The 16,779-nt window shown below is 40.8% G+C and overlaps 1 protein-coding gene across 1 annotated transcript in view; it reads right to left on the reverse strand.

Moving 5' to 3' along the window:
- LOC129280924 (uncharacterized) overlaps positions 1 to 16,779 on the reverse strand; it is a 299,775-nt gene that overhangs the window by 202,992 nt on the left and 80,004 nt on the right. The window contains exons 52-71 of the mRNA XM_064112511.1: positions 15,862 to 16,146; positions 14,924 to 15,247; positions 14,211 to 14,325; positions 13,238 to 13,452; positions 12,664 to 12,981; positions 12,184 to 12,350; positions 11,313 to 11,472; positions 10,750 to 10,948; positions 10,315 to 10,556; positions 8,983 to 9,216; positions 7,794 to 7,940; positions 6,928 to 7,254; positions 5,555 to 5,974; positions 4,965 to 5,079; positions 4,455 to 4,669; positions 3,824 to 4,141; positions 3,295 to 3,461; positions 2,343 to 2,502; positions 1,635 to 1,845; positions 1,120 to 1,349 (exon numbers count right to left, since the gene is read on the reverse strand). Of these exons, the coding sequence (XP_063968581.1) occupies positions 1,120 to 1,349; positions 1,635 to 1,845; positions 2,343 to 2,502; positions 3,295 to 3,461; positions 3,824 to 4,141; positions 4,455 to 4,669; positions 4,965 to 5,079; positions 5,555 to 5,974; positions 6,928 to 7,254; positions 7,794 to 7,940; positions 8,983 to 9,216; positions 10,315 to 10,556; positions 10,750 to 10,948; positions 11,313 to 11,472; positions 12,184 to 12,350; positions 12,664 to 12,981; positions 13,238 to 13,452; positions 14,211 to 14,325; positions 14,924 to 15,247; positions 15,862 to 16,146 (4,569 nt within the window). The remainder of the gene's footprint in view (positions 1 to 1,119; positions 1,350 to 1,634; positions 1,846 to 2,342; positions 2,503 to 3,294; positions 3,462 to 3,823; positions 4,142 to 4,454; positions 4,670 to 4,964; positions 5,080 to 5,554; positions 5,975 to 6,927; positions 7,255 to 7,793; positions 7,941 to 8,982; positions 9,217 to 10,314; positions 10,557 to 10,749; positions 10,949 to 11,312; positions 11,473 to 12,183; positions 12,351 to 12,663; positions 12,982 to 13,237; positions 13,453 to 14,210; positions 14,326 to 14,923; positions 15,248 to 15,861; positions 16,147 to 16,779) is intronic.

Below are 16,779 nucleotides of genomic sequence, written 5' to 3' on the forward strand. Positions count from 1 at the left end.
TTTGAAAACAGAATTCCATGACTTTTCCATGACTAAATTGCTGCTTTCCAGGACTTTGTTTCTGGCACGGTTTCCAAAATCAGACACGTTATGATGGCCTCCACCTCCCCTAACATGCCATCCATTCCACCCACTATCTTACTCTTGACATGTACATCTATTATCATTAGTATATGAGCCATTTCTGACCAGGGTACCATTTTCGTTTCACCAACACCCAAATTCAAAATTATCTTGAACACAATTCCATGACTTTTCACAAATTTTCTGAATTCCCTGACTTTTCCCTGACTTTCCATGACCACAAATTTTTCCAGGATTTTCCATGACTGTGGGAACCCTGTATGAAATGACCCCCACATGATTTGTATTCTTTGAGTCAAACACACAAAAGAAATTTCCATAAAATAATAAACCTCCAGTCTTCCATCACTTCATGAATTACCCAAAGCAAAGCTGCCAGCCTGAACAATAATATTTCAGTATTTGTAGTGCTAAAATTAGTATATTGATGAGAAAATCAGTATTTCTCAAAGAAATACCACAGGATAACACATAAAACTGAAACTTGAGAAATCAGTATTTTGCATGAAACCATCAGTATTAATAATACATGTAGCCAATTTTTATATAACGCTTTTCCCAGAACGAAGCGCTTTACAGCACATTATTACCCCGGTCATTGGATTCATTTCAATCCCGCACGAAAAGTGCACAATTTCCACTCCCTTGGGAGCATTCCTTGCATTCATCGCAGCCTAATTATGGCGCTGGCAAATTCAAACATACAATATCTTTCGCATCCTACCAGGTATTCTTCTCATTTTTTAGAATTACTGAAACTCAGCACTACTTGGCAGCTCTGCCAAAGTCGATATCCTTTGAGCTAACGGGAATGCAAAATTTCAGTGGGGCATTTCGTCAACATCTGCTGTCTGACAAGTTGTCACATTTTGCAACTTTCCTCGATGTTGATTGGCTGAGAAACAGTGTTACTATGGTAACTGTCCAATAAATCGTCGGACAAGTCCTTTCATGAAACCCTACCCTGGTGGTCTCTGTACATGTATAAAGGATATGGGAATTCAAAATGTCGGTAGATAACAAGTTTAAACCTACCTTATAGTTCTTGATCTCTTTCTCTAGGGTGTCGATATCATCGCTGGTCGGGACTTCCCTCTCGAGCCGGCTATCTGTGGTGATCTCCCAGTCGACGAGCTCGCTGCCGTTGTCGTTGAGCGCCATCAGACGTCGCATCAGCTCCAGGTCGTCCAGACGGCTGCCAAGGTTCTTGAAGAGGGTGTCGTAGCGGGTGTTGTGTGTGGTGATCTCTTGGGAAATGGGAGACTCTGAATTGAGACAGGAAAAGGAGAGGAGGAATGAGAAATACATACCTATTGGAGACTGACTTGAAGTCTTGTTTCACAAACAATTACGACTAACTCTAACTTTGCCATTATTGTCACTACCTTGGTAACCCTTAGTGTAATTGGCTGTTGAGCTCTGTTACTGTGCTAAATGTAGTTACCATAATGGCAAATTTTTTTGTATACAGGTTCATGTAAATACTGTGTAAACGCTATGTTATTGTTTTGTAACATCTCTAAATGCAGCAATCATTAATGGCCACCAACCTTGAGGTTCGCTGAAGCTTCTCTGGACCTCTTCGATGGTGCGAGGCTTCTTCTCCGTGGAGACCATTGGTGGCATACTGTACTCCTTGGAGCGCTGCACGGTGTACGCGATGGGCTTCTCTACCTCCCTCTGAAGTTGACCCAGCGTCTGCCCGGCTTGTTTGACCTCGTCCATGCGCTTCACGGCATTGGTGACTTCGCTGTGCAGGGGCTGCAAAGAACAGTATTTGGAAATGAATTTTCTTTCTCTCAGTGAGACTAAAACATTTTTCATCTTAATTCAACAACTCCAGAAGCCACTTGGCAATAGAAAACTACTGTACCATCAACCTTGCATCAGTAGAATCAAATGGGACCACATAATATATCTCTCCATGTTAAGGGCAATTTTACTTTTAAGAGAAGACGTGACTAATACATGTATGTATTTTGTATGTGCCAAAGTTTCAATTCCTGATGGGCGTTTGATAACGCTGTTCGCAAGTTACAAGCGACTTCACAAATGACTGGTGATCCTTCTTAAGGGTAAATATGCACACAAAGTTTCATTGGTGCGGATACAGCTCATAAGAAAGAATCACCAGTCGTTTGTAAAGTCGTAATTCTAACTTACAAATAGCTTTATGAAACATCAACCAGGATTCTAGTATAATATGTACATGTAGCAGACAAACTCTACAGCATGTTAAAAGTGTTTGGAGTACTTACAGTGATTTCCGTGACCTGGCGATCGACGGAAGACTGGTCCTTGACACCAGAGGGCAGGCTGTCATACTTGCGCTCTACGGTGTTGATCCAGCTCTCAAACTCGGTGTTGATGTTGCTATACCGGTCCTGAGCTCCTTGGAGTTCCTGGGCCTGTGTTCTCCTGTTCGACAGAAACAGCAAGATGTATAAAGGATTAATCAATTTGTGTTCCCATGAACATGTATTTGGTGTAAGAAACTTAAATTTTTCCTTTCCCACCATCAATGTGACTCTCTTCCAATTATATTTTGGTTTGTATTGAAGTGATTTTTCTTCGTCTTAAATAGAAATAATGATAATAGATGCTTACATGTACATGTACATGTACAGTATATAGGAGTAATTCCTTGCATGCACTGAGCGCCGGTGATGGTAGCTCGAGCTAAAGCCGGGTAACAATAGCAGCGCTTTGTATCCTCAGGCAAAAAGCACTTAATAAATCCAGCTATTATTATTATTATTATTATAGTGCATAATATTCAACAGAATCTCAATGCACTTTACATACAAGTAATTTAGTGTTATACAAGTAAGTACATGTAAGGACAAGAAACAAAATATAAATATCAAATTAACAAACTAAGAATATAATATAACTCTCAATAAACAAAATAATTTAACATGAGAACAAGTATGTTTTTAATGATTTTAGGAAGGTGAAAGTTTGCTGAACAAACTAACAAATATAAGACATATCTTTTTCAGAACTGCCTTAATAACTACATGTAGTCAATATATTTGTCTTTATCCGGTAATAGTATGAACAGACATCTTAATGTCTTTTCATTTGAATAAACACCTTTAATTGGGCAACTGTTTACTACTGTAGATATTGGTATTCCAAAAACTCTGAGTGGTGAGTGACAAATCTACATCATGTATACAAAGATAAATCATAATCCAAAATGTGTACCTTGTGTTATAGATGTCATTGAGAGTATTCCAGTTCTGGTCCGATGTCTTGGCAAGAGAAGTGACATGGGTTGCGTCCTTGACATTGGGGCTGTTCTTGACTTCTTCTGACAGGGTTCTGATCTTCTGCAGTTTGGGGGAGTGCTGGTCCATCTGTTGCTTGGTGGACTGCAAAGCAAAAATGGGAAGAAAAAAATTAACAATAAAGCATTATTCTCTAGGACAAGTCAGATTTGTTCAAATTCGTATATTGTAAGTAGATTTAGGACGAAAAGTCTTTAAAGATCGCATGCACATGTCACCTGCATCTTATTATGTGACTTGAGGCCACCATACACCTTACATGTACATTGAATTGTGGGTAATTTTTATGAACAGTTTCATGAAAAACCATGCAGTTCACCAAGACCATTTACATTGACCGACATGCATATACGAGGCACATGTACATTTAATAAAGATAGAAAGTGCGCTTTTAATATCTATTACATCATTTTTGTTATCATTATCATTGGAAGATAAAATCTTACATCAAGTTCCCTATTGATGGTCTTTGGCTGCTGTCTCATGAACTGCGGCGAGCTCAGTTTCTCGATGGCAGGCAACACAAAGTCATCCAGATCATCCACAGAATCCTCCACAACCGTCACCGTCTCGTAGGTGGTGGTCACCGTCGTTGAGTAGGTGTCGTTGCGTTGATGCAGGTCGCCGTAGCGTTGGTTGACGTTGTCCATCTTGGTCTGGATGCTGCGGGCCATCTCTGGTTCCGACTCCCGGATGAGGGAATTGGAGACCTTGTTGATGTTGTCGACGGTTGGCTTGATAGTCTGGAGGTCGTTGCTGAAGGTCTGAGAAAAAGAAAGAGCAGCAACAAAAGTGAAGGTAGAGATCATCATCATCTGTACGGGAGGGTAGGCAGTCCTGTAGATCTCCCGGTCGTAAACACTTGATGCATAATGGAACGTCTAACATAATTAAAAGTCACTCGATCAAATTTTAAAGTAATATTGTTGCTACATGTAGCTCGCATGGGTAATTTGATACAATTTGGGTGCTTATCCTCAAATATGAGAACAGCTTCATGACAACAAAAGCTCCTTTACCAAAAGAACAAGATTATGATGGACAGATGGGCAAACTCAAGAATGAACTGTGGGTTACCTTGGTGTTGGTGACGCATTCCTGGAGGGGCTCCATCCTAGCAATGAGGGGTGAGCTCTCCATCTGGGTCATGGTCCGCTCATGGGACTCCAACCACTGATTCAGGGAGTAGATGTTCTCCTCGTAGTCCTGGGACTGGGCCAAGGCGTTGCCAAGGGTGTTGATGCGGGCCACGTACTGCTTGAGAAGGGCATTGTATTTCTCGTCTATGGTAGCTGTAAAGGAAACAAAATATTTAGTTTGCATAATAATATTCATTGACTACAGATATCTTGTACTTTCAAAGACTCAATGGGAGGTTGTACTTTGTCCTACTTCTAGTCTAGGTAGCTATAAAGAAAATAAAAGTATCAGTTTGTGTATATCCATGAACTACAGATACATGTATCTCTTACTCCCAAAGGCTTAAGTATCTCTTCTTGAAGAACATCATAATTTGTAACTCACCCCATGTACATATAACTTGAATAACAAGCGAACGCTATCAAGGTACAAACAAAAGATTCTTACCGACTGTTCGCTCGACACCCGGTTTCAGCTCCGGATGACTTTCATAGAGGTCACAACCTGCGTCCTTGACCCTGTCAATGTCATGGCCATGTTTGACAACCTCTTCATAAAACATCTGTAAAATCAATCAAACAAACAAAAAATAAAGAGATAAATTGCAGCTCGTACAGCTGAAATGATAAGGGGGACCTTAGCAAGAAGAGTCACAGTAACATACAGTACATGTAGTATAAAGATAAAATACTGGATGTAAAGATTGAAAATGCCAATTATTACCCTTCCTTTATCATTTTGTTTCTTTTTCAGGTTTTTTTTTTCCATCCAGCTATCATTTTATGTTTTTGATGTATCTTTTGAAACATACCAGAGAAATTTAAATCTCTACACAAATATTTAGAGAGACCAAATAAAATCTTGTACATGTATCTTGTAATCTTAAATGATTTGAATGTCCTCTTTCACACTTAAGTGAATTCACAAACTTTGATATTTTTTTTTGAATCTACATGTATCCTGTATACCATTGGTACACAATTAAAATGAGTGATCTGCAGCACATGATTTCAATATATACTGGTTCTGAACTATACCTGAACACGTTCAATCTGCTTCTTGATGAACTCTGGCTCAGCTCCAATCGGTTCCTTCATAAGGCGGCCCTGAGTGTCATAGGCCTCCTGCAACCACGTCTCCATGCCTTCTACGGATCCCTTGAAGCGCGTCAACCGCTCCAGCAGATCACTCAGGTTATTGTACTGTCCATCACAGGAATTGAAGAGCTGTTCATACCTCTGGTTGAGGTCGGTCAGCTTGGCGCCGATGATGTTCTGATCAGGGTTCTCGCGGAATTGGCGGTTGAACTGCGCCGGCATGACGTTGGTCCGGTAGTCCGTCAGGGCACCCTTGTACTTGTCGGCACCCTTCAAGAACTTCTGACCGGACATGTTGTTGACTCGAAGGTCGCCCTTATGAGCCAGTATGTCGTTGTTGAAGTTCTTCAGATCTTGGATCTACAGTGGAGAAAGGAGAAGATGAAAAAATTCAGTTACCAAAGATATACATGTAACAATAAACTGATTTAAACGTACAGAGAGACAGAGAAAAACTACACCTTAACTCACATATTTTGTGATTGATTACAAATATTTGTGTTACAGAGACAAGGATAGGGCTTAGAAATCTACATGTAGATACAGTACACACATACATTTAAATGCCAAAAGGCTCCAGATAGCTTAAGTAAAAGCCACCCCAAGCAATTGAATCAAATATTTTGTTGGCTTGGAAATCGAATAGAAAAATAAAAGTACATCATATTTTTGTCCATCCATATACGTAAACTGTACTGTACTTGTACATGTGCCGTCTATTATGTTGTAATGGCAATGATCCTGCCATCCCCTACAAAAAATGGTTCAATTTAATCCCCTCCCCTCCACCCTCCCCCAAGTCTTTTGTGGGGATGACAATGGGATTTGATAGGATTAGGAAGCAGGCGTTACAGTTATGTACTAATCTACTTATCTCTGACTATATATCCTTTGTGGATGTCAATGATGATCCCATTGTTTGGTCAACAAAAGAGGGAATCTCTTTTAATACCTCACCTGATCTGGAGGTGTTTTAGTAACTGTTAACAGCTATCGTATCTACATGTACCTGTACTCATGCTGTACTCTGAGAAGTCTTATAAAAACTTTGCACTTTCTCAGTGTACACTGTACATGCTGGATCGAGCGCAATCATACAGAAAGTCTGCAGGAGGGTTTAGACTCTTCCCTCATAAGCCTCCTTTGTGAATTCTTGCCTCATTGAATGCAAATTTTAATTTAAACATCTCTCAATGTTTTTTAATCTTCAGACAAACCAGTATGAACCTACATGTATTTTGGTGATTTCTTGCCTCAATGAATGCATATTCTCATAAAACTTTCAATGATTTCTATCAATTCGTTGAACAAACCTGTTTCTGCAGAGACTGGGTATCAGAGCCAAAGCTCTCAAAGAACTGCCTGGCATCCCTCTCCGCCGTGGTGAGCCACTTGTCAAACTCAGCCATGTCTGGCTCCAGGTGCTCCAGCTCATCCTCCTCCACGCTGAGCTGCTTGGCCCGGGTCTCCGCCTCCTTCTGGACGACGTCATAGCGGCTCTTCAAGGAGGTCTTGCCCTCCTGGAGCTTGTTGCAGATCTCCGGGCTAAGCTGGGAGCTCCTGCGATCCAGGAAGGACTCGGTGTTGTGGACGGCCAACAGGACTGGCTGCTGGTGGGCCAGGATGTCCTCATTGATAGCCTACGAAAATATTGCAAAAGAATATAGAGAAATTTACTTAAATACAAGTCATCTATATCTACCTTAATTAAAAAAGGTTGCATCTGGTGGTTTTCCCATATTTTGCTAGATGTCATTCTGACATCCCACATTTGTTTTTTCTTCTTTCATGCATACATGTATGGACAAAATTGAGGATGACATTGAGCAGGGTTCCCTCTGAAGGCCACTGTAATTAAAAGTGACTGAGACTGTTCAATCAAGAAACTTTGAATTAATTTCAGAGAGTGCAAGCCAACAGGTAGATCCCTAGGGAAGGTTGAGGTAAAAAAAAGGGCTATCAGGGTATTACTAAAGTATTATTTATTTAATTTGGTCCACTCTCTTTTAAACAAAATATTATTGAATTAATATACATGTAGAAGCTTCCATCATGCAGTCTTGCACTGTATATACATTTGCAGTTCCGATGAGCTGTGCATGTTCACTCTACATCTACATGTAATTCATATTTATGAAAATAAAATTTAAATCTTCCATGATCTTCATATTTTGCATACCTTATGATTCTGCATCTGCTGGCCGAGTGCCTTGCGCTGTTCCATGATTGGCTGCTCATTTCCAAGGTTACGCTCTGCCACCGTGATCCAGTCCAAAAGTTCAACCAACGTGTCAACGCGACGCTTGGTCTCCTGCTCAAGATTGGCCTGTTGGGAAGAAACAAGAAAAGGGTCAAAGACACTCAAAGAGATTCCTAGCAGAAGTCCCAGTTTTAGGTCATAAACTGGAAAGCATTTTTAGCAAAAACCTAACATTTCTATCACCAATTCAACGGTCCTTATTCTCCATACTTGACGCGAATCCCCGTATGTTGTTAGTTTTAGTTATCATTGATCAATTTAGTTGAATTGTCAGAAGGTTCAGCATGACATATGTGCAGTAATCTGAAGGAGTGGCTTCTGCAAGATGGTTTTACATAAAGCTGTGAATTGCATTTCAACTTTTAGTAGACTTTTTCATTTTCATGTCATGCATATCGATCTTAATTTCCCCCACATGAATCAGGCCCCCATTCGTTAGTTAGGCCGAAAGGGTCCTATTTGTATTAGGTATTAGAGTATTAAGGTGTCACGCTCTAAGTTTCAAGTTAAGCCCTCACCCGATCTTAAGGCAGGGAGGCTGACATTCAGCATACATTTTCACATTCATAGTCATGCTCAAAGGTTAGTGACCCCACTACAAAATGCACTCCTAGATGTTGAGTGTTGAATGTAGAAAACAATACAATGTTTGGCGAGCCCAGAGAAACAAAATTTATTGAATACAATATTTCATCACCTGACTTGAAAATTAAATATCTAACAAAAGGCAGAACTTAAACACTTAAAAATGTCCATTCTCTGGTGGAGTTCACTAATAATAATAATAATAATAGGCATTTACATAGCGCCGTCTATCTAGAAATATTCTATTCCGAGGCGCGTTGTTATTATTATTATTACCCCGGCTATAGCTCGAGCTGCCTTTCAGCGCTCATGCATTCAAGGAATTAATCCTGCCGGGTACCCATTCACCTCACCTGGGTCGAGTGCAGCACAATGTGGATAAATTTCTTGCTGAAGGAAATAACGCCATGGCTGGGATTCGAACCCACGACCCTCTGTTTCAAAGTCAGAAGACGTATCCACTGGGCCACAACGCTCCACTGACTTTTGATACACTGTCCCATGCTAACTGCTATTTGGTTACCTTGTCACGGTGATCCTGTTCAAGTTGATTGAGCATCTCTCTCAGCTTAGACAGCTTCTCCCTGGAAAGATCGGTCAGGGTGTCGTAGTACTCCCGCAGCTCCTCGATGCGCTTCTGCATCTCGTCGACCTGAGGCTTGGTGAGCTTGGAGCGGTGGTCGTGGAGGAAGTGCTCCGCATTCTGGATGACCTCGTTGGTGTGCGATCGCCTGTTCAAGAGCTCCTCGTGGAGACGCTGTGCAGGGGAAAGGATTGATATTCAGTTTGGTGACATGCATTTACAAGAGTCATCAGGTCACCTAGGTGGAATCAGGGCAACAGAATTCCTATCTAAAAGTATGTCAGATCCAGTTCCTGGATTCAAGAAGGATGCTAGCTCTTCCAAGCTCTGTAGATTTTGTATAGCATGCACTTGAGCTAATATGTACTGTATTAACTTTCATGTAATTTAAATTGTATTGTTTCGTAATGATTTTGAGATGTACACACTGTACTTAAAGGACAAGTCCAACCCAACAAAAAGTTGATTTTAATAAAAAGAGAAAAATCCAACAAGCATAACACTGAAAATTTCATCAAAATCGGATGTAAAATAGGAAAGTTATGACATTTTAAAGTTTTGCTTCATTTCACAAAACAGTTATATGCACATCCAGGCTGGTATGCAAATGAGGAGACTATGACGTCAACCACTCACTATTTCTTTTGTATTTTATTGTATGAAATATGAAATATTCTAATTTTCTCATCATTGTCAAGTGATACAGAGATTAATTCCTCCCTGAACATGTGAAATTACCATTGTTTAATGATATATGGTTCAGTCAAGTTGGTCCTTATTGTCAAATCTATAAAAAAATGAAATATTGCATAATTCAAACAATAAAAAACAAAAGAAATAGTGAGTGATGGACATCATGGACTGACTCACCTACATGTAGTTGTCAATATCACTGTTTTGCAAAAAATAAGCGAAACTTTAAAATTTCATAACTTTCTTATTTTACATCCGATTTTGATGAAATTTTCAGCACTATATGCTAGTTTGATTTTTTTCTATTTATTCAAGTCAGCATTTTCCTGGGGTGGACTTGACCTTTAATTTGCTGTTAATGTGAAAATAAATGAAATGAAATGATCCAGTCATGCGTAAATTTGTGCGTAACTTTATGAACAGCTTCATGAAACACCCAACAGAAATCTAATACTTCATTTCAGAAATTTCCCCATAGTAAAAAACATCCACCAGAAATTTTTCCCATAAGGAAGAAAAAGTTCCTAAAAATTCAGAAACTACAAATGTTCATGGAGCAAAGCTAGGGATCTATCCTACCTTGTGCTCCGTGATGAGGTTCTGAAGCGAAGCCACATCCTTGACATCCGGTATGGGCTCCTTGAGACGGGCCTTGATGGGTCGGCTCCAGTCCAGGAGCCCTTGGAGGTCCTTGTTGCGCTCCTCATACTGTCGGATGATCTCGTACATGTCGGTGATGCCGTCCTCCCGGAGCTGGACATTCTTGCTGAGAGCTTCGTAGCGGTTACGGAGATTCCGGACCTCTCGCATCACCTCCGTGTCTGAAGAATTGAAACAGAGCAAATGAATGATGGATTGATTGTTAAGTTTTAACCAACACTATCAACACATCTGTGCCATTTAAGTGTCACAAAATAGTTATATACATTGATTTATTGTAGTAAATAATTTAAAACATTTAATATAGCTTTGCTAAGAATGATAACAACTACTGGAATATGTAAAATTCTGTACCTTCAGAGACTTGGAAGTTCTGTTGGATCTCTACTACGCGACGTTCTGTGCGTGCCACTTGGCCACTAGCAACCTGGGTAGAGCGCCTCCTGTTGGTCACTACTGTCTCTGCGGCCTGAATGAGGGCGTCCAGGGTCTTTCCAAGCTCATAGGTCTGGTCAACCTTGGGTTTGAAACCAGTCACCTCACGGTTCAGAGGCTGGGGAAACAATGGGGTAAAGAAAATTAGGTGGTGACATTTAGCATACAGTTCAAAGATCTTCTCTCAACCTTCAAATTTGTCCATGGTCATGCTCCAAAATATCTTTCTGAATTGATCCATTTATACATGCCCAGTAGGATCCTTCATTCTGCAAGCCAAAATTTCTTGACGGTCAAAAAGCAAAATTAATCAGTGAAAACCTCTATTTGATGCTTTTAAGAGACACTCCACAATGTGCAACCGCATACTGTCAATCTGCTGGAACCATGGGATTCCTCTATAAAGTCTACAGGAATTACATCACAGAAATCAGCAAGAAAGAGACTGAATACATTGACAAAACATGAAGCTTCATTGTTACCTTCATCTGTTCAAGTTGATTCTTGAGTTCAGCAAGGGATCTGGCAATGTCTGGAAGGCGTTCAAACTTGTCTTCTGTCGAGTCCAACCACATCAAGACCACCTTGACAGCATTGCGATACTTGTCATGGACATCCTTCCTCTCCTTCAGATATGTATTCCTGCGAAGAGAAATATATTTCGTTATTACAGATTTAACCCTTTGCACCCTTTGGACAAAGCCTATGAAAACTACAATACAATGTACATGTTGGTATATATCAAGAAACTTATGGTGGCAGCGGTGGGATTTACAAAGGTCTATATGATAAACCTGTTGACTGCTGAATTCTGTGATTCCCATAGGGTTTGTACAGTGACTGCCTGGTTCAAGTAGGTAATGGGTTAATAATGTCTTAATACACTGCCTTCTGTAACGCAAAATGGCTACATATCATACAGGTACATATAATTTGGAGAGCTGCAATTTGTGCTCCAAGTTACGAGATGATTCAATAATTCAGCACTTGATGGGCTAAGATTTCAGAAATTTGTTATTTTTTATGGAAAAATATAGGGTTAAGGGGGTTGTAAAACAAATTTGAATTTAAAGATCTAAGTGATTGCAACTCATAGGACGGAATATACATGTACATCAAAGTATGGATTGACAAGCATAATAACTATGTCTACAATGTGAAATTCCTTATGCTTACTTGACTAGATACAAACACTCCTCTAATGCACAATCCACTAGAAAAATGAGAATGACAACCTCACATTTCATTCAGAATCTGAATTTTGCTTTGTACAGTACATCAATGTTATCTTTCAATAGAGAGAATGACAAATTTATGATTCAAAACCAGAACAAAAGCAAAATTATCACTTACAGTCTGGTGAGGGCCTCCTCCATGGTCTGCCAGTTACGATCAAAGCTGCGCATAAGATCAGTGACGAAGGTTGCATCCCGGGTGCGCTTGTGACGGATCAGATCATCTGCGACTCGCTTGATGCGCTTGTACTCTGGTGTATGGTCCTCAACCTCACGTGCAATTCTCTGAAAGACGGAATGGAAGAAAGGTTAGAATATGGCATAGGTACATGTAAAACAAACTCAATGCAATCCTCCTATAAGCTACAGAATTTGTGGTAATTTCATTCATACATTGTTGTTAATGTTCAACAATCTCAATATTGTTGTTATAAACTTTGTTGCCTCACCTCAGTAACACTGTCTATGTCCGATATTTCTTGCTTCAGGACACTGAGGGTCAGGAACACCAAATCTTCACCATCGTTTTGTTTTCTTATTCATGCTTTATTGATGTTCAATAATTTTGATAATGTTGTCAGAAGCTGTGTTGCCTTACCTTAGTGACACTGTCAATGTCGGGTATCTCCTGCTTTTTGAGTTCCCTGGACTCCAGGACATCGAGGGTCGGGAACACCCAGTCCTCAAGGTTATCCACATCCTCGCAAAGCTTCCCCAAGGAATCCAGCATATCATGGAGATCCTCGTTGTACTGGCCAGACGTCGTGACCAGCGCATCGTAGCGCCGGTTGAGGTTGTCGATGTTGTTGCGCATCTGGCGGGCCGTGGCTGGGTTGCCAGACTGGGAGAGCTTGTTGGCCTTGTCCTGGAGGGCCTCTATGGTTGGTCGTCTGCTCTGGAGCTCTTGGTCAATCAACTGAATTGGATGGGTAAATATTAAAATAGTTTAAAATAAATGCGAATGCAATGCAGGACACACACATGGTCTCCCTATTTTCTTAAAGCTAGCTTTATTACTATGTATGTACTAAGGGCAAATTTAGAGGATGCATGTGCCCCTTGCGATCTCCCTAGATACATCAGTGCATACAGAAACTGCCAAACCATATAACAAGAGGACTAAATGAACAAATTTATCATCAAACATTGAACTATATTCTTACTTGACCTACCTTAACGTTCTGGATCTCATCTAAGATAGGCTCCTTCTTGACAGTGACCTTTGCTCCGTCAAGTCGACCGACCCTCCTCTCTAGATCATCTAACCAGCTAAGGGTTGTATCCATGCCATCCTGAAGACCCTGCATGTCGGCCAGGGCATTCTGGAGGTCCACGTCTTTCCGCGCAAGGTTGGTGTTCAGGGTGTCGTACTTACTGACGATCTCATCTGCAGGGGGTGATGGAAAGTGAAATTGGAATGGTTGGTGGTGAATGGATTCACCATCATCACCATCATCATCACCATCGTCATCATCACCATCATCGTCATCAACATCATCAACATTATCATCATTAATGTCATCGTCATCACCATCACATCATCAACATTATCATCATCACTGTAATCACCATCATCGTCATTACCATCATCAACATTATCATCATCTTCATCACCAATACCATCATCTCCATCATTATCATCCCCATCAACATCATCATTGTGGAAGAGCCGTGGTGTAGTGGTTCCGACTCTCGCCTTGTAAACAGAGGGTTGTGTGTTTGAATCCCACCCAGTCTAGCGTCCTGTGGCAAGGCGTTAATTCACACTTTGCCACTCTCGACCCAGGTGCTAAATGGGGACCCAGTAGGATGTGAAAGTCATTGTAGCTTGTCCAGTACTGTGCACGCCTTACCGGCGACTGGAATACTCCCCAGGGAATGGAGAACGTGCATACAATATGTGCAGGAATTACTGATTGAATCCAATAACTGGGGTAATAACATATCTGTTAAGCACTTAGACACATCATTCCGATGTACTAAGCGCTATATAAAGCGGACCATCATCATCATCACCATAAACATTATCAACATCATCATCAACATCATCATCACCCTCGTGTAACCATCTCTGTAAGCACCGTCATCATTCTCTGTTTCAAAACCAACAATTAATCTTGTGTAAGGACAAATGTAATGACTTACTGACTGTCTTGTCAATGGTGGGTTTAAGGTCTTGCTGTGCCTCTGCTAGTTCATTTCCAGCTGCCTTCACCTTTTCCACGTCCTTCAGATGGCGAGCAACATCATCGTGAGCAACCTGAACAAAATATTGACAGACATTTCGAACTAAATAGAAAACCTGCATGTCTTCACAGAAAAATCTTTAAAAGTACAGTTTGTATTTCAATTTGATTCCCTCAGAGGGAGCCTGTGCCTCAGAATCGAGAAAGAGACAATTGGAATAGCCACTGTTATGTGCATTTAAGATGAACCGTAGAACATGAGACATATAATTACTATCATAAGTTCTGAATCATCAAATGAATACTCAAATTCAAATTTATGACTATACTTATAAGTATAACATCGAATTGAATTTCTAATCATAATGACATCATGGTAACTTATTAACGGCTACTCGAGATTTTCCAAAAATATTCTTACAGTTATTCTGAACTTCAAAACAGATAATTTTATTCGTTATTCATCATAAGGTGAGCAGTGACCTTCATGCATTCCTTTCCATTCTTCACTTTTGTCTTAGTATATCTTTGTCTAGATGTAACAATTCTACTTTGCATCTTCTCCCAATACTCCACCTTCACCCACCACCCTGTTTCCTTGAAACCTTACCCCTGCAGTGTTGATCTGTACCCATACATGTATCTATCTCATTATTTGCTTTTCAATCTCACCTTGACTTGGTCAATCTGCTCCTGGACCTTTGTCCTATCCTCTGCAACAGGTTGTCTCTCCATATCTTGGATGGTCACGTGCACATCCTCGATCCATGTCGTGACCGCTTCCGTCGAGAAGCGCCACTTCTCGTGCAGCCCCAGGAGGTTCAGGATGCGCTGGGTGTGCTCGTTGCAGCGCATCTTGAGCCGGGCGTAGCGGTCGTTGATGTCGTTGAGCTTGTCCGAGATGATGTGGGAGTCCGGCTCCTCCCGAAAGTTGCGCAGGTACTGCTTGGCCGCCTGTGTCATGTCACGGAACTCGGCTAGCCTCTGTTTGTAGACCTACCATCAAAAGAAGAAAATATATTAATCCATACCCTAACGGCAAGTACTGATTCAGGTAAGAAGCAGATGGGCAAGTTGAGAATCCAAAATGTCAGGAAAACTGCCTACAGGATAATTATATACATAGGCCAAAGATGAAAAATGACAGAACAGTCAGCATTAGAATCATGAAAAGTCACTAAACTAAGTCAGATCACATCGCCGATATTGACCACTTTCCAAGTTTCCCTAGTAACAAAGAATGAAGCCTGTTAAATCTTCACCTTCCCCCAACGCAGACACTGGTAATCTCCAAAGCAGGTTCAATCTAACTTCAGTTATATCAGGAGTGACCCACATGCCAGTGATTCAGTTCGCTGTTGTGTATCCCAGACACAGGTGACACCAAATTATAATATTCTATTTTCAGGGGCTACATGTACTTTTCACAATTTGCCACTAGAACTTTGCAACAATGGTTAAGCTTTAACATTGTAGTAAATAGGAATTTTCCAGGGCTGTATCTTCAAAGGGTCTTTTTCAAAATTTCGGGGGGGGGAGGGGGATTGCACAATTGCACAATTTTTTTCCCTGGAAACATAAGACCAACCAATATTCATTGAAAAACCTACCTGGTTTTCACCAAGGAACTTCTGTCCAGACATATTGATGAAGCGCAGATCGGCAGAGTGTGAAACAACCTCCTCGTTGAAGGGCTGGATCTTGTTGACCTGCTTGCGGAGGCCGTCCCTGTCCCTTGCAACGTCCAACAGGTAGGCTTCAAGAGTTCTCTCAGCAGAGCAAAGCCAGGTGTCAAAAGATGTGTACTCGCGATCAAACTTCTGGACCTCGCCAAGCCCAGAGTTTACAAGGGTAGTGCGAGAGTCGGATTCAGAGCTGACGTTCTCGTAACGGTTCTGAGGATCAAAGTTTGTGGTTAAGTTATTGAAAAGAGTAGTCATATAAAGTCCCCATGATCATCATCAGCATGTGTGTTAAAATGACTATTACCAACAACTATGACTGCCACTGCCATTTTCATCTTCAACAGCATCAGCATGAATATCGTCATCATCGTTATCATCATCAACGATTCTTAGTACCTCTCTCATCATCAACAACATCACGACGAACATCATCATCATCGGCATCATCACCATCATGACAATACTGATGATCATCATCGCCATCAACATCACCATTATCATCATCATCGCCATCAACATCATCACCCCCATCATTATTACCATGATCATCATCATCATCGCCATCAACATCATCAAAACCAACATCATCGCCATCAACATCATCATCATCATCATTGCCATCAACATCATCATCAACATCATCAAAACCAGCATCATCACCATAATCATAATGACCCTTTGTAATGTGTAAATATCCAGTAAGACTTGCTCATGGTACTCAAGATATGAGAAAGGTGTATATAGGACCTACGAGAGGATTCATGAAAAAAACACATTTCTGGCAAACATTGTCTAAAACAAATCATTCTCAGTGAGATCCTGAAGCTACATGTATATGCACCA

The sequence above is a fragment of the Lytechinus pictus genome, chromosome 17, assembly GCF_037042905.1.
Source record: "Lytechinus pictus isolate F3 Inbred chromosome 17, Lp3.0, whole genome shotgun sequence".
NCBI lineage: Eukaryota > Metazoa > Echinodermata > Echinoidea > Temnopleuroida > Toxopneustidae > Lytechinus > Lytechinus pictus.